Source organism: Xiphophorus couchianus, chromosome 14 (genome assembly GCF_001444195.1).
Source record: "Xiphophorus couchianus chromosome 14, X_couchianus-1.0, whole genome shotgun sequence".
NCBI lineage: Eukaryota > Metazoa > Chordata > Actinopteri > Cyprinodontiformes > Poeciliidae > Xiphophorus > Xiphophorus couchianus.
In genome coordinates, this window is record NC_040241.1 from 16,741,401 (window position 1) to 16,765,204 (window position 23,804).

General features: G+C 40.5%; 1 protein-coding gene and 1 non-coding gene across 2 annotated transcripts; one reads left to right on the forward strand and one right to left on the reverse strand.

Annotated features, from left to right (window-relative positions):
- Window positions 1-1,759: 1,759 nt before the first annotated feature.
- LOC114157566 (transmembrane protein 151B) lies at window positions 1,760-22,686 on the forward strand. The gene is made up of 6 exons (XM_028038639.1): window positions 1,760-2,314; window positions 12,570-12,911; window positions 13,549-13,683; window positions 14,847-14,986; window positions 15,117-15,156; window positions 16,583-22,686. Exons 1-6 carry the CDS (start codon window positions 2,246-2,248, stop codon window positions 17,795-17,797), a joined length of 1,941 nt encoding a protein of 646 aa, XP_027894440.1. The 5' UTR covers window positions 1,760-2,245; the 3' UTR covers window positions 17,798-22,686.
- trnal-aag (transfer RNA leucine (anticodon AAG)) lies at window positions 16,065-16,146 on the reverse strand. The gene has a single exon. It is a non-coding gene; the product is annotated as a tRNA-Leu (tRNA).
- Window positions 22,687-23,804: the final 1,118 nt, after the last annotated feature.

Genomic DNA, 23,804 nt, shown 5'->3' on the forward strand with positions numbered 1-23,804 from the left:
TCAAAAATTTATAATGTTTGTACTCAAACCTTTTGCTCTCTTTAGAATATTCTGAGCTCTCTCAAACCTTTTTCCTCAAACTTGTCTGTTCGGATCAAATCTCCACTTGCAAACCTCTCTGCTTGCTTTCAAATCATTTTCTGCTCTCTCAAAGCAAAAAGTACCGTTGCCTGGCAATGTTCCAGCCTATAGAATGAAAGTGTTATACTGGGTTGTCCTCAAGGGTGCGTTTGTTTCCTTTTAGAGGGTGTCCCTGTGTGGCCATGTATCTGTCTAGATAGCTAGATATCTATCTATACAGTTAAATAGGAACGGTTGATCTAGATAGATAGATAGATATTAACCATCAAACTGATACAAATCAACAGCCGTTCTTTTTTTTTTACCCCTCAAGGGGGTCTTTTGTGGGCTCTGGTGTCCCTTATGTAATAGTGGGTTGACAGGAAACAGGGAAGGAGAGGGGGAAGACATGCGGCAAATGTTGTCGGGTCCGGGAGTCGAACCCGCGACGGCCGCGTCGAGGACTCAAGGCCTCCAAATACGGGTCGCACTACGCCACCACGGCACGCCCAACAGCCGTTCTTTTGAAAGCAGGCGGTGACTCTTTAAAGTGTAACTCACCTTTCAAGACTCTCTTTTTGGCCAGGAAACTCCCCACAGAAGCCAACAGCATTGCAGACTCACTCCTAAAGTCACTTCAGAAATGATCTAACTCCTGGTTTTGAACTGGAGGATGTACAGACACACACACAGCCTGGTTATGAAGCCATTTTCACATAATGTAGTCCGGTATTATGCTGTGAAAAAGGCTCTTTGCTGGAATAAAACTTTAAAAGCAAATGGTTTTCTTCCCACAATTGGAGAATCAAATAAGTTCACCATTCAAGTTCTTCAATTATATGTATGTATAAGAGCTGGACAATATGAGGAAAGTATTTCATTGCAATACTGTTGCTGAAAATTGTGATACTAATTTATGATTACCCCCATTTTTCTGATCCTTTTTATTTTTTACAATGTCTCCATAACTGTCTGTATGTCTTTACACACCAGCCACTAAATATAGACATTCAATGCATTATTTAGGGCACTTATAGTCCACCCAACAGACAAAAGATGATACCAATATAATTGTGATACTATACATCTGAATTCCAATGATGGGGACAAGCTGTCATTTGCTATTGCATTATTACACACTGGTAACCATGTGGATGACTTCGAATTGCATTGTTGCTGAAAATGTGCTACACAAATTGCCTTGCTTCTTGGATCAGGGACAAAAAGTCTTCAAGATATGGAGAGTAAAGATGTCAGGCATGAACCATGAGGATTTAGATTGTGTATTTTGTTCTTCCAATGTGCCTTTATCCCATTTTGTTTGCATTCCTTTCGATTATACTGTATTAAATGTGCTTTACAAATTGCCTTGGAGAATAAGTTCTTGATTATTATTTTTTTCCCCCTTTTTGTCTTGCACCTGCTGCAACCATATGAAATGTATTAACTGTAGGACTTCAGCTGTGATTTCATGAGATGTAGGAGACGGTTTCTTATGATTTAAATGAATTAACTGCTGAACGTAATACTCTGCTCTCTGGTGCACAAAATTGGGGGTGGGACTGTTGGGGTTTGACGTCAAAGGCGACCCAGCAAATGGTGTACGATAAACAAAGTTTAATTTCTGTCGTCACCTGGTCGTTTCTCTCGTGTTTCCCCTCTAACAGGTCAAACGACGGGTAAAATTTTCCGCTTCGCGTGCGTTCACTCTCCTGCGCTGCCGGTCACGCGCCCTCACGTGCCACAACTCGGCACGGAGCTCGGTGAGCGCGAGCGGCGGCCGTTGAGACGGTAAACCGTTTGCCAGAGTCGCGACGACGGGGTCCGACTGCGGCTGCTCCTCCCGGTCTCTCATTTCTTGTTTTATCCTTCGAAGCAGGGAGCCGGAGGAGCTGGGGGGATGGAGCGGGTACCGCACCGTCTGTGAGCGGGGTCACAGCGCCGGGAGGAGGAGACGCGGGAAGGACACCATCAGCATCGGCCGCAGCAGCAGATGAGGCTCATTTGCCGCAGGCCCCGCCATCGTGAAATCGGACACCGACTTGCGGCGGCGGATGGGGTGACCGTGCTCCCTGCTTCTCCGTCGTTACCGCCGGGGAGGCCCATGACTTCGGACGTTACCTGCGTGGGAGCTGCCCGTGGTCGGTTGTAAGGTGGAGGAAGGAGACAGGGAAAGGGGAGGAAGATGCAGACGGAGGAGGAGACGGCCGCCGCAGAAGAGCCCATTTTGGAGGAAGGGTCGGGACGAGAGCAGGTGAGGAAGGACATGCTCTGATTTTTTTTTTTTTTTTTTAAAAAGTCACGTTTGTTTACGCCTGATCAGAAGGAGTCCTTTAGACCCCCTCCTCCCTTTAAGAAAGCATTGTGTCATCCCTGGTGGTTCCCAAACAACCCCTTATTTCTACATCCTGTAGTATCTGCTCTTGTTCGCTGCTGCTCTTTCATTGACAAAACAGCTATTTTTGCTGTGCTCTCTTCATGCTTGCTGTGGTTTACACACACAAAGACACACAATAAGACCTTGACTTTAATATGGATGAGTGAAAAATGAGTGGTTTAGGTGAGAAGAATTCAAAATCCACGTCCTTCTGCTGCATGATGTGTTGATTTCACGGAATAGTAAAACATGTCATCCATCAGCTGTCACCTCAAAACTACACAGGGGGATTACATCACAGTGAAGCCACACACCCACATCACATCCAGAATTACACCATCACACGTAATGTGAGCGTAATCACAGAATAACACATCCCTCATGTGTTTTAGGGCGCAGTGCCCCCACTGCACTGTGCTTTGTTTTTTACTTAAACACCCAAGTGCTGTAAAAATGTATTTGCACGCATAGACATTTAATTTCCTTTCTCCAGTGACATTGAAATGTTTCAAATCCTTCCATCGACCTTGAAGGGTTGTTGGGGGCCTGGTGCCTATCGCCAGCAGTGATTGGGCAAGAGGCGGGGTACACAATGGACAGTCAATCCATCTCCGGGACACACCATCATGCACGCACACACTCACTTAAAGGCCTTTTATAGTATTAAATAAACTAACAGTAGTGTTTTTGGACCTGGAGAGAAACCATGCATGCTCAGGTAGAACATGCAGAAAGACACCAGGCTGGGATTCAAACCCACAACCTTGTTGCTACAAGGCAACTGTTCCACCATGCAGCCCCATGTTTAAAATTATCAAAGAAATTTTAGTATCAGACAAAGATAATTAGTGTAAATACAAAAATCTATTCTGTTAACGATAATTTAGTGGGGGAAAAAAGTAGGACTCCACAATGTTTTTTTTTTTTTATCGCATCGCTATGTGCATCTCAAAGAATGGGTTGGAGTGCAATAAGTGGTAGCAACTTACAACGTTATGTCTGTAATGTATGTGACACATTACAGACATGTTTAATGTTGAATAAAAAGCTTTGGAAGATAAAGGGTTGGTAAAGTGGCCAGGGGATAAAAAAACAAACTACAAAGTTATTTTATTTTCCAAGACAGCAGATGTTGGCTATAAGCAATATTTCCAATAAAACTTTGCTTAGATGGAAAAAGTAGTTTTATTTATTTTTATGGCCTGGGTAGACTACTGATTATCTGGGGTATATGTTTGCCACAAAGCCAAAGATTAATATCTTTTAATAATTTGTTTTCCTGTTGTAAGTTTTATTATTATTTAGCATTTTTCCAATATTATCAGACATCCCATGTTTTCCTATTATTGTGCAGCCCTCAACAAGCGGTCCAAATCAACCTGGCTGTAAAATAAATCCCTTTGAATCTGTCTAGTTAACAACATCTGCTAGTGAGTCTTTCACTTTGCTGTGAGCAATCTGATTGACTCTTCTTTGCAGAATTACGGGCTGTTCAAGCATGAACAGCCCGTTTAAGGGCCAAGTCACAGAATATCAACCAAATTAACTCCAGACTTTGACTAGGCCATTCCAAAACTCAAATTTTAAGGGGCTGTTTTTAAGCCATTCATTTGTGAATTTGCTGAAGGGCTTTGGATCCTTGTCCTCTCACATAAACAAAGTCCACCTGAAATCATGCCATCCAAGTCCTGAAATTGCAAAGCAGTAAAACAATCTCACTACCGCCACTGTGTATCATCAGTATCATGTTCTGTTTTCCGTAATGCTGTGTTACGAGGTTTTACTCATGCCTTCCAGGAAGTTCCCCTTGTGTCTCATGACTCAATGACATATTTTCCCAAAGTCTTGGAGGGTCATCAATGCCTTGTTTCCACTGAACGGTTCGGTTCGGTTCGGTATGGTACGCTATTTTATGGTATTCAGGAGAGCTTCCTGCTGGCATTTGGCAGCAGGAAGCTCAGGGGAGGCGGTGTTAAACCCAAATGCCTACCACACTAGTGTGTCTACCACTTGCTGCAAGCAATGACGTTTTTGTTTTTTGTCTCCCAGTCAATGGAGTGTGTAGTGTCACGCCAGTAGCTCCATCCTAACTGTACCATCCTGTTATCCTGTGGACTTACAAACCGAAGTGAGCTCAGGAATGGTACGATTTACAATATAGTTTACTGGCTTATTTCTAACTATGGTTCTGTCTCATCTCTAAACTTTACCATGAAAGAACTAAACTGCCTGATGACTTAAAAATATTTGTATTTTTCTACTTTTGTTGAAACTGCAGCAAAAATCATTTTAAATTTAATAAATAGTACAAAGCCTCTGAGTAGTGTTGGAAGCTACTAATTTCTATATGCAGTGTTTTTAGCTCTATTTGGCTTTAAACAGTGTGACTTCAGACCCAGAGAACCACTCTGTTTTGCATCTATCAGAGGATTTTGTTTCTGTAACCAAATATCAAAATCAAGAAAGAGGGACTAGACCTCATTAATGTAAGGCGTCAACATGTAGATGGGGTGTTAAATGCTGCCGTTCACTTTATTCCACCACTTTCTCCTGTCTGTGTCCAGGCCTTCATTGCAGACAGTGCGATGTAATCCAATGATGCAGCCTCCATCTGTTTTCTGCCTCCATTACTCTCATCTTCCCCTTCTCATCTCCTTCCTGTTTTAGATTCGCCTTGTGGAGTCTTACTGCCTCTCTCTCCATTTAGCTCTCCCTTTCAAGCTGCACACTCTTACCTCCATTAACTTTATTTGCTCTCATGTCGACATGGGGTTATGCATGTGTGTTCACATAGGCGTAATTACAAATGAGGCGGAGCTGCGTGATTGACAATAAAATGGTAATTTTGGTACACAGATCCCTGCATGGAACCAAAAATGACTCCTTTCCGCATTGAGGTCTGCTGCAGTAAACCAACCAGTACTAATTTATTGCAAAATAATTCTCAAATTATTGGACTGTTCGACTAACTTTCAAAGTGTTGAAAGATTAGATTTTTGGATGTAAAATGTGCCAAACCACACTTGGAGTTTTGTCTAAATGTTCTGTTTACTTATTATTAACATATGACACACAACAGGTTTTAAAATCTTAGTTAAAAATATATATTTCTTAACTAATTGGAAAGTTAACTGAATATATTTTAAAGTTAGTTGGATCTGACAAATACATTCCATCCTCAGTATCAATTGTGTGCAATCGCATAAGGCAGCTCCAACGCATCATTTGGCAGGATATTGAATTTCAAATCATTTCAAGTAGGTTCTGGATGCAAATTATATTTTTGGCCTGTTGGACAGAATTATTTTAAGTGTATGAGATGCTAAATATCACAAAGTGATAATAGTCAGAAAGGGTGGGTTAGTCATCTTGATATTGTCATTGTAATCTTGCAGCTCTATTTTCAGCCTATTTTTGTTCGTCCACAAACAAAAAATACAAATATAAGAAAATAATTCACTCAACTATTGATACCCTGATGTTGGGTTAGTTTCTGTGACCTGTGCAGCAACCAATATATAAAAAAAATTATGACCTTTCTGTATCCATGATTGGCAAAATTAGGTTGACTTTGCCTTTTCTGTCATTCTAACAACTCTAGAATAACAATCTGCATGCTTTTCTACCTTTACAACATTCACAGATAAAAAAGAGACTGGATCGGCTGTTGCAGCTCTATCTCTGTCTGTGTTTTGAGTGCAAAAGAGGCAGAGTTTTCGAAAATAATGAGCATATCTTGGCTAAAAGCTGCAGAATTATCAGCAACACAATAATCTCATGTTAAAGTTGACAATGGAACTAAGTAGGCATGGTTTCACTGAAGACTGTTGCTCCATCAGATATGTCTTTAGAAACAAAAGTCTGTCCTGTCAAAACCAGAGTAGGGACAAAATATCTGTGACTGTCAGCGAAAATGGAGCCTGCAGCGTCAACATTATTAGTGATCGAGTTAAGCCGGAGACAATCACAATAGTAATGTAGATCGTGTCGTTCTGACGAAAACAGTGTGTTATTTTATCACTCTTAAAAACCACTAAGTTTTGGAGCATAGCATTGGGTTCAATGCAGTGTTGAACTGACAGCTCTTTATCAGGAAATACTTTTTCTATAATGATTCTGGACAAAAAAAGTCCTAATTGGGATATCGTTAGATAGCGTTGCAATCCTGTTGGTGATTCTATAACTTGACAGAAGTCACCAAAGAATTTCTAGAGCAAGATTATTAACTCCGTTTTGTGATATTAAAAAACCGACAGTGATGAAGGTTGGACTTAGTGGGAAATATTTGTGGATGTAGTGGGAAAAAAATCTAAGCGGCACAATGACCTATTTAAACTGTGTAAGGTGAGTAGACTGCAGCATGAAGAGACGGTCAGCTTATGACTCTATCCAACATTGTATTCTCATTGAATACACAGTTTTAAGGGATTACCCTCTTTCATACTTCTAAATATTTCTAATTAATAAGACAAAATGCCTCAAAAAGGACTTTACAAATTATTTTAAAAGCCTGTAAAAATTATGATCAAAACAGCTTTTTAGACTCTTTACGCTTATGATGACAGTATGTCTTTTTGTAACGTTTGTTAATATTTCTGTTGGCTGAACCATTACATGTTTCGACAATATTTCCCTCTGGTTTTGGATGAGGACGTTAAGACCGTCTTTGGGCATAAGATTAAAGTTTTATGTAGTTTTTTTCTGTTTTATTTCTGTGACATCTACAAAAGCAGTTGTTTTCTTGACTTACCTGCTAATACTTTTGTTGAATTACATTTATAGTGGGAGAATTACGCCGGATGATCATTTTCAGGCAGAGGGATAATGTTTGTATCACCGTTAGACTGTGGTGACACATGGCTACCTCAGTAAGTGCTAACAATCTATCTGTTATTGCAGCTTGTAGCCTGACACTCGAGAAGGGCTCAATTCAGTCCCAATAAGAGGAAATGGATTTAAATTGTGCTCTGCAGGCATCAAAAACACATTTTCCTCACTTCCCTACCTCATTCGCCACCCACGCACTGGGGCAGCTAATTATAGCCGCTCCAGTCACACCTAACGAGCTGAATCAGTTCGAACACAGAATCAATGTGGGAGAGAGTGATTCTATTAAGCACTTCATGTTGGAAAAGGTGTGTGAAAACAGTGTGTACAGTGGACAGATGGAGAACTATGTGCAAAGAGGAGATTTGAAGTACACCTGCTATCAAAACCCAATTCATCAATAGTTGTAGTTTGTAATTTGTGAAGTTGAAAGCTAATTGAATGTTTTCTACGCTTTTAGTATGAGGAAATATGTTCAAAGCAACTCAGCAAGCATGTTTATGCATAGCAGATGCATTTTATGGCAAAAATTAGTCTGTTTGCAAGAAGAGTAGATCTGCTGTTTGCACAGACTTGTTAAGAGCTTTCTGAACCTAAAATAAGAACCTGGACTTAAGGATCCAACTTAAGTTTAATAAGCTAACTGGTGGTTCAGGCTTTAGATGCTCTGAAATAAATTTGGTACTGTAATTTGTACCATCTAAATTCAGGGGCATTGGGACAGATTCTTCTTATTGCTTGTGGGGCAGTTTGGGAAAAAAACAAGAACTGACTCCCCTGAGATTTGGCTTTGTAGATTGTTCTTCTGTTCTTTACATTATCCTCAGGAAGACTGATTGATCATTGATCACTTGAGGCTTGACTGAGGCAACTCTTAACGAATAATAGAAACCATCTTGTGACGGAAAGTAAGATTCCAAAACAGATTCTCCCAAAAGAAAAATAAAATCATAGTGAAGACTTGGGAACCTCCTGGTTTCAGACCAATCAGGCTAGTTAGCTAGCAGCTACAATGCTTTCACTTAATGCATCAAACTCGTAATCCATTGGTATGATTTGCCAAGGTTTGGTGATAATTGAAGCAGATCTTTACTTTAACTCCAAAGTTAAACTGTTGCTAGGGCAGGTGTTGCACCACTTTCTTTTACTTCCAAAGCTGAAGAACCCGTTCTGGGACCAAAACTGGTTCTCTGGTAGCTACCCAGTCCTTGCTGGGTCAGAAGAAGGAAACTATTGCCCTTTTTGCACTATAACCTTCAGTGTAGGAATTGAAGGTAAAAAGGGGGGAAATGTGTTCAAACTTCAGAGTATCGGCTAAAAGACGAGCTGCAGCATTTTACCGGCTCTGGAGATGAGCTGGATGAAGCACTTTCCTCTACATTAGGTACATTACGGTAATCTAACTAAGTGATAACTAATGCATGGGGATTACTCCTTCAAAGTGCTGCTTGGAAAGAATTGGCTTTATTTTAACCAACTACTTCAACTGGAAAATTTTAAATTACCAACTCCAGTAATCTGATCTGTCAAATTCAAGATTAGGGTCCATTTAAAACCCCAGATTTGTGACAACCAGCTTATTAGACCTGTCCAAGGAATCTTAAACACTTTAGGTGTCACAGTGGAGTTACCAAAATCCGTCACTTTAGTCTTAATGAATTTAAAAAAGTCAAGTCTGACTCAGCACACTTGAAACTCCAGCAAAATACGCACTACTACGTTGCAATTGCTAATGGTAGAGTAGAGCTGAGTAGAGCTGTGCTGTCTGTGCTTTATAATGAAAAGACATATTTTTGATCTTGCTTTTTTAAGACATTTTCTGCTGCCGAAGTGTTTAGTACAACACTTTGTCCTTCAAGTTAAGAATTATAATTGTGGAAGTTTCTTAATAGATTCTAGAACAGTCGCTATATTTTATTATTTAAAAAAAAAATTGTAATAGACTTGGTTTTGCGATCGTCGTTTGACTATAAACTAGAGTTGTCCTTGTCGGTGCAAATTCAACTCTTGCTTCTATTTTCGTATACGTTTATTTATATTGTTGGCACTGCTGTTGCTTTGAGACGCAGCTCTGATGCTAAGTGACCCCACACCGCATCCTGTTTTCCCTCCCTGAGGGACCTGGCACCGTAAGTGCCAACACGAATAATTTGACTCCTGTCTTGGGGCAGATTTTTGTCTCACTGGCTGCATTGTTGCAGACTCGTGATGAAATTGTTGGCTGGATACTTGCAGGTGTGAAAGATATTTAGTTAAAAACGTGGAGAGAAGGAAGATGGGGAAGATGTCACCAGACGGGTTTCTTGAGGTGACGTGTAATCTCCTACACCTGCTATTTGTTACATTTCCTGTCCCACACTCATAAAGTTTAGGATAATTTCTGTCTCACATGCTGCTCACCGCTTCACTCTCTGCTCTGCTCTGTCAGCTCGATCAATCCACTTGGAGACAGAGCTTTAAAGAGGAAATAAGAGAGGAGATGTATGGGTGGGGACAAAGGTGGAGGTAAGAGTCAGAGGTTATACACTGCCTTGCAAAAGTATTCACAACTTTTTCTTTTCTTTTTTTACATTTTGCCCGTAGACGTCTAAATAAAATCCAATTCAACCAATTGCCTTCACCGACTTAGCAATTAGTCTGTGTGTGTGTGTAATTTAAACTGAGTAAGCAGCTGTTCTGTGAATTCCTCTGAGATCTTTTAGAGAACTTAAAGCAACAAACGTCATCATGAAGATCAAAAAACACATCAGACAGGCCAGGGAGGATGCTGTTGAGTAGTTTAAATGAGAGTTGGGGTATAAAACTGTCATTGGTGAGTAATCAGAGAAAAACAAAATCTGGTCCTGCAGAAACTAAGCTTATTTCATCACAAAAACACAAAAAATAAAATTTAAGCTAACAATCCACTAAACTTCTTTTTTTAAACAAAAGTTTAGCTTGAAATGCAGTAACGGCTCATCAAACCTCCATTTCAGTTTTAACTCTGACACCAGGGTTTCCTCCAGTGTATTATAAGACTGGCGGCCACCAGGCTTAACTTGTGCCCCCACCAGGCTAAGCACTGCTTATTTATTTAAGTCTTTTAAAAATGTTTGCATTTTTTAAGACTTTATAGTTGGTGTTCAGGTATTAATCTTTCAATAACATAATTATCAAGTAATATTTTCAACATTTCTGTCAACTTTCAACATTTTTTAACTCAAAAACACAACGGGCCGCTGGATGAATGATTGCCGAGCGCCCCAACCACCGGGCTTAGCTAGTTTTCCGGGGGAAACCTTGGACAGAATGATCAAATCCAGCTAACTACTATACTTTAAACTTGGAATATTCACTCCGAATATCATCCAATTAAAGTCAAGATAGAAGTATAGCAATAAATTTGTGTTTCATCTCATACTGTCAGTCTGTTGCTGTGCTTTTATCTTTATGTGATGTACTTGCAGCAAGTGCTTTATAGTTGACTTCTAGACTTTCAGTTAGATGTTAAAACCAGACACCCTTAAAAACCTGCAGCTGTAAGTTGTGTGGTTCTGCAAAGTTTTAATGCATATACACCACACACTTTTCAGACTTTAAAAGTATAAGTATCATTAATGTGTATTTCACAATTATCGACTACTTTGTGTTACATAAAATCCCCAAGAAATCAAAGTTTGAGAATGTAACATGCTAAAATGCAAAAGGAACTGTATATTGGGGAAAACAAAGTTAAGAAAAGGAGAACTATTACAAGAGAACGAAAGGAAGATGCTCTACCAGTCTTTTTTTTTAAAGTGACTGCTTTTATTAGATGCTTCGTGGGAGTTATTTTCGTCACGGTGAACAGCTGGTTGAGCGGTCCCATTGATTCTGCCTCACAGCGTTGCCCTTGACGATCAGCAGATACAGGAGAAAAATCTAAAGCCTTTGTGTCCAGCTCGCCATCAAATATCACCTTGTGGTTCAACTGTGCTGAAAAGAGATGAGTGTGCATGAGAAAAGGAGCGAGTGGTAGTGATTGAGGGAATGAAGGCTCATGTGTGAGGTAAATAGAGGGATAGATGCTGACAGACTTGACTGAGAGGAGAGAAGGACACTGGTGTCATCCCATCTGCTTTTCTTTCCCAACTCATCATCTCCTTTTTTTTTGTCTTCCCACAAAGTGAAACAGGAAACAAACACTCCTTCGTCTTTATCAGGGATGAAACCCAACGTCTTCACTCTTAAACTGTGTGACACAAGCTTTATTTTTTTGCCTCTCTGTCATTGATGCACGCATTGCATCAGCACCGACGCGCTGCTGATGTTGGAGCCGAGTCAGTTGGCTGGGGAACCGTCTAGAAGCATCGTTCTCATCTAAATTATTCACATATTCTCCTCCGGCTGCATTACAATGCTGAGATCGTGCGTGTGGACGGAGAAGGAAGCATATCACACCAGCTATGCTTGTGTATTTGAGTGCGCTGTAAACACTGTGTGCGTGTCTAATGTGCAGCACTTACCCTCCGATGGATATGGAGCAGTTCTAATGCGTTCCTTTGGTCCAGGCCTCCGGCTGCACATTTGGTTGGAAATCTGACACTGTTTACCAAACAGGAAGGTTATTAATACTTTACCAGACGTCATCCTGAAGCACATCCTTATTCCTTCCTTGACAAAAAAAAATCTTCTTCTCATGATAAAATATTAACACCTATTCATGTTACTTTCTTTATTGCACTAGGGGTGGGCGATATGGATTTATTTTATCGCAATATTTACCGGTACTTTTGTGATAACAATAAAAGTGACAATAAGAATGATTTGTTAGATCGTTTTTAGGTAACTGTGTAACTGTGTGTCCCAGCAATTATAGCCCCACAAACACACGCTTAAAAAAACATTCCCATTTGTAACACCCTTCTTTACGATATCAGTCGCATAAAGAAGTGTGATTTGTGTTACTAAGCCATGCATGATAACTGTATTTTAAAATTTATTGAAAGTACAGAAAAATTAATAAAATAAAATAGAAAAAATAGAAAATACAGTTATCAAATTTATTGGCTTTCATTGAACAAATGGTGTAGAAAATAATAAAACTATCAATCCTGACAATGTGAACAGTTTGGGGGATTTTAAGTCATCATTAATTGGAATTAATTGGAATTTATTGTGACAACGATAAGTCAAAGCTCTTACCATAAGAAATTTATCACGATAAATGATAAACAACACAATAAATGCCTATCCTGTATTGTAGTTTTGAATATCAAGGCGGATGTTGTGTTGCATAAGGAAACATGTAACACATGTAACAGTTAATATTTGTTTGCTCCCACAGCAAAAGCCCACCCAGCAGTCCCTGGCCTCCTCCCTGTGCAGAGAGTCCCACTGGAAGTGCCTCCTCCTGACGCTGCTGATGTACGGCTGTTTCGCCACGCTGGCCTGGTGCGCTCTCTGCCGAGTGCCCGTCCTCGGCTCTTCCTCCTCCATGCCTCTTGGTGGCGCCGACGACGCCACGTCCGCCGCCTACTACAATGACATCCTCCACCTGGAGAGCCCATGCTCCAGCGGCTACGTCTACATCCCGCTGGCCTTCCTTGCGATGCTGTACGTGGTTTACCTGGTGGAGTGCTGGCACTGCTTCTCTAAGACGGCCATGTTGGCTCACGCTGAATTCCAGGTATCTGACATGTAACTGCATTGTTTTTGGTTCCTCTAATGCATTTTTAAGACCATAGGAGACAAATCTTTCCGAGCGGCTGCCCCTCAGATTGTAGGATGCTTTCATGTTATTTCAACTGATTCTTTAAGAAAATGTTTGAGTCATTTATTCAGACTGGCTTTTAACTACTGTAGTTTTATGCTGCATGATGCTATATGTAATCTGTTTTTGTCTTCTGTGTTAGCACTTTGTGGTAATAAAGACCACGCATTCCTACCAGAATACTCCGACTAAAATAAGGAGTTCAGCTAAGGTACACATAAATTATCAATGCATCATTCTCTCTCCTACAGAAAGCTCACTGTTTCTCCAGGAGAGAATATGTAGACATTTGCTCCATCATTTCTGGAAAAATTATTGCCTCATCAAGTAGAAAATGACTTGACCTGACTCAGCCTGGCTGTTGTGTTCTGTAATGAAAAAACGTCCTACTGTAAAATGATTTAGTTGCTTCCAGCAAAAAAACCCAACAACAATCATTGTGATATAATTAAACTTTGTCTTGTCCGCTGTGTCTATTGTACCAAAACAATAGTTGTCTTGTTCCTGCTGGTCTGTTTTTTTAGGAAGTTGTTTCAGTTTAACCTTTTTCTAGGAAGTGTATGAGCGGGTGCAGAGACTCCAGCAGGCCACTCCATGTATTTGGTGGAAGGCCATCAGCTACCACTACGTGAGGAGGACCAGGCAGGTGACCAGATACCGCAATGGAGATGCATACACCACCACACAGGTGAGCGGGCTCTTTCTTTATTCATTGCTTTTCTGTCAAATTTATAACAAGTATAAGTATAGAAATTTCTCATGCCAATATGATTCAATGAATTAGCATTTTCCTTCAGCTGTCAGGAGATCAGACATGGAAAGCACCATCTGTCTCATCTCTTCATGCCCAGAGTTACCTTAGCAAGTTATGTAAATCCTTGGTTAGCAGCGTCTCCATCAACGTAATGTCATAGTCTCCTTGGCAACCACTTTCTATACGGGCCAGTAGGTGCCCAGTTTAAAGTGTAGTGCAGAACAGATTACAGGATTTGTAACAGGGCAGGATGCTAACATGTCGCTCCATTAGCCAATCCAGCAGAGTCACTAGCTATCTTTTCATCTAATATTATTGAGAATTTTGAGCAAACCTTTAAAATGACGCAGAAAAGAAAATTCAAAAGTTGTGTTTTCAGCTAAAGTACATATAAATCACTAATCTTTTTGTTTGCCCTACTAAACGTTCAGTGTTTGTCCAGGGAAGCGTATGTACATTTCCATAGGTAATATTATGTTTCCATCTAATTGTGACGTCAATTTTAAGCAAACTTTTACAATGTTGCAAAAAAGAGAAAAAGAAATCTAATAAGTTGTAATTGTTCTGTCATGTGAACTAGCATCAGCAAAGTTACATGCTGTCCAGAGAGGTAAATAAAGAAATGCAATTGTAATGCTAACAGAGCAAACAAGCTGATCAGTCAAGTACGGTAAATGTTTGCTATGTCAGGACTTATTCTGAAAATATGTTTCTATTCCCATTTCTTCAGTTCATTAACTCTTTTGAAAAAATCAAAAGTTATTTCAAATTTTTCTGCTTCCATGAACAGAAAAATTGTTGATGCACATCTTGAAGCTGCATTACTTCAAGATGTGCATAAGAAAACATTGATGGAAGCACAGCAATAGAGTCATAAAAAAACACAGCAGTCATTCAGGTTGTGTACTTGAAGAAGTAAATTATATTTATTGTTAGCTAAGGCGTTAAACATTAACAAAAACATTTGTTTTACTGAAACAAGAATGGCTCAACTGAACAAGGCCTTGCATTTGTTTTACATCTATTTTGCTTATTTCAGCAAATAAAGAGAAGTAATTTTGTTTCTCTCTTTTTTTTAACCTTTCACCTTCCCTCAGGTCTACCATGAACGAGTGAACACTCATGCCTCCAGTTCAGAGTTTGACTACGCCCGCTACGGCGTCAAAGATGTGTCAAAAGAGCTGCTCGCCCTGGAGCGCCACCCTGCTGTTCGCCTCCGCTTCACCAAGTGTTTCAGGTACCAACAAACTTCTAAAGTACTAACAAATCTGCTCTGTACAGTAGTTGGTTGAATTAGAATTTAGTTTGATAGTGAAGCTGATCTTTACTTGATTTTTGTTTTAATTTATTACATTCCTGTGCTTTAGCTTCTCCAGTGCTCGAGCTGAAGCTGCTTACCTCACTCAGGTAAGAAGAAAAAAGAAAGTGTGCTAAAAACGTCTTCACAGCTGCTTATAAAGTGCCTTGCAGCAGCAAAGTAGGTATTTTATTTGGTGTTTATGAGCAAGACCAACAACAAATAGTACATAATTGTAAACAGGAAGGAAAAGTTACATGGTTTTCAAGATATTTTATTAAGAAAAGTGTATTGTGTGCAAACCGAAATCTCAGACAAGGTCCACTACCTCCCAAAAGTGCAGAAAACATGAAAGATGGGGCTCTGCTTGGGTGAGACCAAAGTTTTAGTTTTTGTCTATGTGCAAGATACTATGCACTGCATAATGTAAACACGTTGGTGGCAGTTTTAGGCTGTTGTGATGCTGGTTTTCAGCTAGTAAGGCTTGATGGTTGAAGCCAAATTTTGATTAGTCCTGAAAAACCTCTTATAGGCTGGAAAAGGCTTCAGACTGAGGCGCAGGTTCACGTTCTACCAGAACAATGACCCTAAACATAGAGATAGAGCTCTAATGAAATGATTTAGATCAAAGCATTGTCAAAGTCCAGAGCTAAATCCAGTGGATAATCATGGCTATTTATTAAAGAATTACATTTATAGTACAAAGAAATTACAGACAAAGTGACTGATCTGGATTTTTTTTAGGGGTATCAGTAGAAACATTTATCCTTTGCTTCAGACTTTATTAATTTTGTACCGTTTTGTGTTGGTCTATCACATAGCATCTCAATAAAACAGATGAATTGTGATGTTTTAATGTAAAAAAATGATAATGTAAAAAAGTAGATTCCTGTTCACTGCAAAAACAAAATATCTTGCCAAATATATTTGTGTAACTTCTATTGCTGATATTAATAATAATAGGTTTTATATTTTTAGTGCCCTTTGTATCTTGAAATCTCAAGATCTAAAATATCTCTGGCAGTGGTGGGATTTGAACCCACGCCCCCGAAGAGACTGGCGCCTTAATCCAGCGCCTTAGACCGCTCGGCCACGCTACCCCATACCAAATAAAACCTACTGTGTGTGTGTAAAATAATTTGTCATTTTCACACTTACTGAGGGATTTTTGACTTAAAACAAAGTTCTTGTATCTTGCTAAAGAGTTATTTGTAAGTTAGTTTTGTTTTATTTTAAATGTACTAAGATATTTGCTCTAGAAACTAGACCAAAAATACTTTGCGGTAAAGAGCTGTTTAAAGATTTATTTACTATCCATTAGTAGTTTGATTTGTTTGTACAAATTACAGGTACTTTAAGCTAGAGGGCAAAAGTTTTTTAAAGGTTTTAGTTTTTAACTGTACAGTTGTCATTATTTTGAAACTATGAAAGTGATCAAAACAATTGAAGTTTAGGATTTTTATTGGATGAAAAGCTCACAAAATATGTAACTGAATGTGTTTTTTAAAATTATTTTTAATTTCTCTGTGATTTAAGCGAGCGCGGTTCTTTGGGGAAAATGAAGGGCTGGACGACTACATGGAGGCCCGGGAGGGAATGCACCTAAAAAACGTGGATTTCCGGGAGCACATCCTGGCCTTCCCAGATCCGGCCCGTCAGCCGTGGTTCTCTCGCCACCGGGTGTTCTGGCTGGCCTCGGCTTTCCTCCTGTCATGGCCGCTGCGGGTCGTGTCAGAATACCGCACGGCGTATGTGCACTACCACGTGGAGAAGCTGTTCGGCGAGGAGGAGGACGCTGGAGGCGGCGGAGTCGTCGTGGGAGGGCAGGGTGGAGGCGGACGAGGCGCTGCGGTGGAAGGAGGGACTGAGAATGGAATCGGGACGGGATTCGGGCTGAACGGGACCAGCTACAGGGCAATCTCCCGCGTCAACACAGTGGACATGACAGAACTGGAGTGGCACATCCGCTGCAACCAGCAGATGGTGCCCAGCTACTCCGAGGCCCTCCTGATGGACCTGGACTCCAGTGGAAGCACAAACCCCACAGCCTCCACGCCCATCTCTGGACCCCCAGGGGTCACCCCCACCCAAGCCCCCCACCCACCACCTCTGACTCTGCCTGTGGTGTTCAACTCCGCCTACCTCCTGCAGAGCTGCCCCAGATGCAGGAGAACCACATCAAGTTCCAGTCTTCCCTCCAGGCTGAGAGCTCCGATGGGGACCACAGCCCTCCTCAACGCCACCGTTGCCGGGATCCGGGCGGCGGCGCCAGGCAGTGGAGGCATAGGAGGAAGGCTGGTGCTCAGTCGCAGCGGGTTCTCTCTGGGGAGACTCGGAGGTGGGCGACAGAACAACTTGTTTCACTCAAGAAGCATCGGAGGAGGACTGGGAGGCAGCAGGGAGGACGGAGGAGGGAGCGGAGGCGGAGGAAGCAGTGGTGGCGGAGGGAGCGGAGGATTCTTAGGAATAGGCTCCAGACAGAACAATGAGGAGACCAGGGGGGTGCTGGAAGGAGAAGGCGAGGAGGAGGAGGAGGAAGAGGAACAGGTGAGGAGACGGGAAAACGGGGGAAGAGAGAGAGATGAGGAGGCAGAGCAGGGAGGAGAAGGTGGAGGAGGAGGAGGAGGAGGAGGAGGAGGAGAAAGTAGGGAGGCTGAGAGGGACCGACCTCCCTCCTACCAGGATGCCTTCTTCTTCCCTGTCCTCATCATACATGGAGAGGAGAGCTGCCATGCTGGCGATGACATGTGAGACAGAAAACGCATCAAGAGCAGGTCGGTTTGAGCAGGAGCTCAAAGAAGACGCCGCGCACACAGGAAGGAGCAGGTTCAGTCAGAGCAAAGAGAGAAAGATGCTGTGGTCTGCTGTAGGTAGAACCAGAGGCCCGGAAGAGGGAGGATAAACAGACAAACAAACGGAGGGAGGGGGTGAGCTCACACAGTGCATCCTGTCAACCATCAGTAAACCCACAAGTTCAGGAGATCAAAGTTGTTCCAGAGTGCAGGCACGAGATAAGACCGAGAGCAAGTAAATCCTTAAAATTGCATGCTTTACTGAAAGGAGGTGAGGATGACGGAAGGCTTAAAAATGTGTGTTTCCAGATATATCTATGCAGGAGCTGGAGTGGGGGGGCTAACAGTGCTAAAGATAGCCACTGAACAATAGAGAAAGTATATTCTTTTTACAAAAGAAACAGCGTTAGAGGAACTGGGAGTGGATATCTGAGAGGCCTGAAGCATCGATTAAACAATGATTGTGATACAGCGAGATGAGCTAACAATATTTATTATTTTAAACCACAAAAAGCCAAAGGAGGTAAGAGAAAAAAAATCAGAGGAAGTAGAAAACACAATGCAAGTTATTAAACTACAGATGATTCTGATTATTTAGAGCTAATAAACCATATTGTTCCATTTCAAATCATGGATAAAATCATTTTTATGACTATGAACAGCACCTGACCAGCTCCTCTTATAGTGATCTGTGCCAATGAAAGACGAGTTACATTGATTTCCTCCTCGTCTCGTCATGCTGTCTTACTTCACCATTAGCTTCCCGACCACTTAATCCATTACTGCTTTGGAGGAGGAGATTAAAGAGAACGCCATAAAAAGTGGAGCAGTCGTTGCCTCTTCAACTCAGCCCCTCTTTGCTCTAGCCATCTTCTGCCATGTTATCACCTTTTCTCATTCACCCCTTTCCTCCTAGAACGTCATTTTAGGATGCCTCTAGTTTGGTTTATTTGAAGAATATACAACTTCAGTTCAGGCTGGTAGCTCTCAGTAGTTATTTTTATTTCCTTATCTTAAACACACAGCCGAGAACGCAGCTGAAATTCCTCAAAGATGTAAAATGTTATGCGTAACACAATAAACACCCAAGACGAAAGTAGTGATGGCACAGATTTCCACTGGAGTGTGGCATCATGACATCAAGAGTTATGTTTTTTTCAAATTGTCCTTGCTTTCACTGAACAATGTACATCGGAGACCTAGCAGACTGGCACTCTACGCAGACATTGTGGTGAACTCCAATTTTACTGTAATTAGACTATGAAAAAGTTTGATTTTTTTTTGATTACAAAAACTGTTATTCAAGAGACTTTTATTCTAACAGCATTCAGGTAGACATTATAATTTCTGCTCCAGTTCTGACCCACATTGTTAGACAGATGCACTCACATTTTTCCCAATAGCTGTGTCAGCAGAATACTGCTGAAATATTAAACCTGATATTTCCCACTCGTAGAAAGGTTATAGTGAGGCAGAACTAAAAACAGAAAGCCTTTTATGGCTTAAACCTAATTTAGGTAAATTTCCATTTTTTATATTAGTTCTGTTATGATCTGTAGTATTTTTCCAATGATAAATTTGTATAATGTGAACTGAAAACATCCAGAGAAGCGTCTCTCTTGTTAGCATATATATCTAAATACGTTTAGGCATGAAATATCCCTCCCTTTTCTAAGGCCGAGATGTTAGACTGCATTGGAAGCTGTCAAGTTATGCTGGCGTTGTTGATTTTTAAAAAGAAGAAGAAATCGCTGAGAATAATAAAATAACTCCCCGGTTTTATACTGTGTATCATTTTCAGCCATGTAGAAACATGCTTTGGGTAAGTTTAGGTCGAGCTGCTACCTCCTCCTGCTTATGGAGAAACAAATCCTTAATATTTCCTTAATGTGAACTGTGTCAAGACTTTTGCAGGCATAGAAATGCATGGAAACACACGCTTACTAGCAAGGTAGCATATTATAGCTACAATCAGCAAAAATATCAAACAGTAGTGATCAATTGGGATTCAGCGCCAACACAGGGACACAGACAGGAATCCTGGGGGATTCAGAGTTTTGTCCTACTTTCTGAGTTTGTTTTCTTGGAAAATGAACCCAGGAAAGGCCGTCTGCACAGACCGCCATCTGTGCTTTCTTTGTATTTACTCTACAAAGCACACTAAACCTGCTAACGTAGCAACAAGAATTAGTTAGGTAAGCTTATCCTGACCGTTCCTGCTGCCTCTGCTTACTTTTTACACATTCATGAAAAAGCACATAAAAAAAACAAAGCTGTGTGAAGAGGACAAATAAATAAGGGTACTGACTGTTCTCTCAGTGCAACTTTCTGGGAAAGTGGAGCGGAGACCGCTGGCCTGGTTAGATGTAGGGGACACATCCTGACACACTTTCCCATCCGCTGAATCTGGTTCATGGTTCTAGCCATATTGGAAAAAAAGACATAAAAAAACAAGCTGAAGTGGGGACAAGGAAGGAAGCTGAACTCAAGGAGACCGACGGAAAGTTGACAGTAACCAGGACAAGACTTTCTGAGCAACTAAAGAGCTGGACAAAACTGAAAATGTGACGACATTAAAGGCAGTTATTTTTACAACATTAATCACTACTTCAGTCTCTGGACTTCTGTGTCTATCATAACCAGAAAGAAGCACTATAAAAAGCACTCAGCGCCCTGCTGCGTTCATTTGTTTAGGACAACGTGTTGCTTTCACTGCTCTGTTCATCACACGCAGCTGAAACCTGTAAATGTAATGTACTCTCAACGCAGGAAAACTCACTTCCTTCTGCAAATTGCTGCTCACACATCATCGTCATATTTGAGGTTGTTTAAGTAAAACACAAATGCCTTTGTAAAGTTTATTTCTTTTTGTAAAAATTACTGTTTCGGTCCACTGCTTATTTGTTCATTTCTGTGTGTTGAAACGTGTTTAGCACTTCTTGCTGAATATTTATACGCAGTTTTATTATCTTACGTGTCGCTCCAGATGTGCCAAGAGGATTCTTTGCCCATGATGTCTTACACAAACATATGCACCATCATGCCTGTTTGCATGCTTAATCACTGCAGTAAAATAGCAAATATATCAGCCTTTTTTCTTACCTGAATGGAAATACGGCAACCCTAGACATGTAATCATCTCCCTCCCCACACACACACGCTCCTCAAGCATGGCGTTGTGCAGATGAGGTTGCCTTTAGGTTGCCAACATCTTTTGCTCAGGTTCTTCAGTTAATGTATCCTCTTCTGCAAATTCATCAACACGCCAAAGCAAAAAAAGCAACAACAAAAAAACAAAGTGTGAGTGCATACAGATGTAAACAGGTTGTTTTCAATAGTCTGGCCTAAGCAGTAGAGTCAAACATTTATAATACAGAAAGAAAACACATAAATAGTTAAATCATATATGTACAGAGAGCACTTATCAGATGGCTGTGTTTCTAACATGCATCGTTTTGTTGTCTTTGTTTATGTTATGTATTTGGCCACAGTTTGTGTGTAAATCCAACCAGAATGTTTTTAACATGTTCTAATGTCTTTGGCTTAATTTGAAAGCTGACGTTTTTGTCCACTAGAGGGCACCAAACCTTAATGATTGTGACGACACTGACATTATAATGTATTTAGAGAGCAAAGTGAGGGTGAAATAGACCAGGAAGGAAACAGCATAGAGACTGAAGTATGTTTAACATCTGCACTTGTACCTGTCAGTGATGTCACACCAGGTGTGTTCAGTGGCTGGAAAACCACTGGTCGACTGGGTTGTTAGTGAAGTTTTTGTCCTCTTTACTGGTCTTACTTTTTTTAACATAAAATTGCTAAAACAAAATTTCTGATTTAGAGATTTTCATTGAACTTTTTACCAGAAATTAATGGATACTTTCTTGGTACCTACCAGGATTTACTTTTCTTTTTTTAAACTTTCTTGACTTTAAGTGGTACTTTGAAGAGATTACTTGGTACTTTCCAAAACTTCCTTGGACTTTACCTGTTATTTTTCAGCTAAAGTATCACCAGGTATATTCAGAAAACAACAGGTAATTTTCTTTAACTTGTTTATGAGGTATTTTGTGGAACTTGCCAAAGACTTTCCTTTAACTTTCCAGAAAGAGATTGCTGCGGTCCTTACCAGGAGGTTTGTGGGCCTCAATAAATACTCTTTGGACTTACCAGAAACGTATCTGGTAAGATCTAGAAAGTATCTTCTGAGTCATTAAAGTTATAGCAGAGTCTTGTCCCAGATGCATTCCAGAAGTTGCCTGCAAAGTTCTGGAAAGTAACATGTAACTTTTAGAAAGTGACCTGAGTTAAGAACCAAAGCTTATTTTCCAGAACTTACTCAATACTTTCCTTCAATGTATATGAAATGTAGTAGGTATTGTAAAGAAACATAAAAATTACTTTCAGGAACTAACTCTGTACTTTTCTTAACCCTTTCAGGTACTTACCCAAAACCTAGAGGTTACTGTAAATAACTTGGATGGTATTTTCCATAACTTCAGTCAAGTTTATTTGTATAACAATATTTGCGTGGAAAGTTCTGGAAAGTAACACATGTGAGTAAAGGGAATATACGTACTCTATGTGATGCTATCTTGTTTTCTTTTGAGTTGTGACTGATTGTTTTGCAAAGCAATGTAGTTCATATTCCTGCTTCTGGCTGGACTTGTATATGTTGCTGAACTTATAATCACAAGCAATGGGAGCTTCAATCACTGAGCTGACAGCACCGTTGGAGGAAGACCGTTTACAGTTTGTGACTGAGCCTCCATGTTCCACAGCGTAACACACTCATTGTCTGGCTGTGTTGATCTATATGACACAAATAAAGTGATAGAGTGGAAGACAGTCGGGGTTGTGGTCCTCGTTTTTCACCCACGTCTGAACTGAAACCTGAACTGTTAGCATGTTTTGTTGCAACTTTCACAACCAATCATTTGGTTTGATCAGGAAATCAGAACCACAAACAAACAGGAAAAGGGTAGAATATGATTCTCAAAAAACATTATACACTGGATTAACATTTCTTTTTATTTACATAATTTATTAAAATTAGAAGAGAAATAAATGTATATATATTGGTTCAATAAATGGATGGGAAAAAAATAGGGGTGCCCTGATTGCAGTTTTTATGGCAATCAAGGATCTTGAAAAATAAAACTAATAGGTTTTCTTTGGACAGGCATCCAATTTGATAATTCTTCTGAGGTTGATTGAATTTTATTTTCCCTGCCTAGAAAAGCTTATAGCGTATCCTAAACAATAAATACATCTGTAAAGTCTTCTTTCTTAAAAATGTGCATCAACCATCTGTGCTGGAAGGCCAAATGGCCCTTGGGCTGCTCTTGGACAGATCTGGTCTAAATAATCTTGAGTTTCAAACTTTCTGAAAATATTTAAAAATTTTCCTTTGGTTTTTGTGGTTCTTTCTTTAGCTGAATGTTTGAAAAAAAGATCCATTTGAAAATTACTCCAAAAGAAACCCCAAACTTTGTAGATCAGAACAATCTTAAATGAACACTAGATTTGTCTGCCTGGCAGCAAAGTATAAATATATCAATATCATTTATAGAGATGTCCTGTCAGCAGCAGCTGAGTCGTCATTTTCTGCTGGTTTCCAGTGCGGGTTGGGCTCTGCCCCTCGTTACTGATCCTGTTTGTGGTGTTCATTGACAACATCTGAACCTGGAGTCACTGAGAGGAGGGTCTCTGGTTGGGGAACCTCAGGGTCACATTTTTGTTTTTGCTGGCTGATTTGTTTCTGCTTGATATTTTCAGGCCATAACCCTTCAGCGTACACTGGAGAGATTTGCAGCCGGGATGAGAGTCATCTCTCAATTTGACGTCTTAGTCCTCCGCAACGGTGGACTGGTCCTATAAGGTCAGGGGTCAGGGTTTGCCTCAGGCGAGGGACTTGGAGTATCTTTGGTGTCTTGTTTACGAGTGGCGGTGGGACAGATTGAGTC

Bases quoted from the DNA above. Each gene is read 5' to 3' on its own strand.
- LOC114157566 (XM_028038639.1), top strand. From the start codon at position 2,246: ATGCAGACGGAGGAGGAGACGGCCGCCGCAGAAGAGCCCATTTTGGAG. The intron at 2,315-12,569 runs GTGAGGAAGGAC...TTGCTCCCACAG, and splicing joins AAGGGTCGGGACGAGAGCAG to CAAAAGCCCACCCAGCAGTC. The intron at 15,157-16,582 runs GTAAGAAGAAAA...CTGTGATTTAAG, and splicing joins AAGCTGCTTACCTCACTCAG to CGAGCGCGGTTCTTTGGGGA.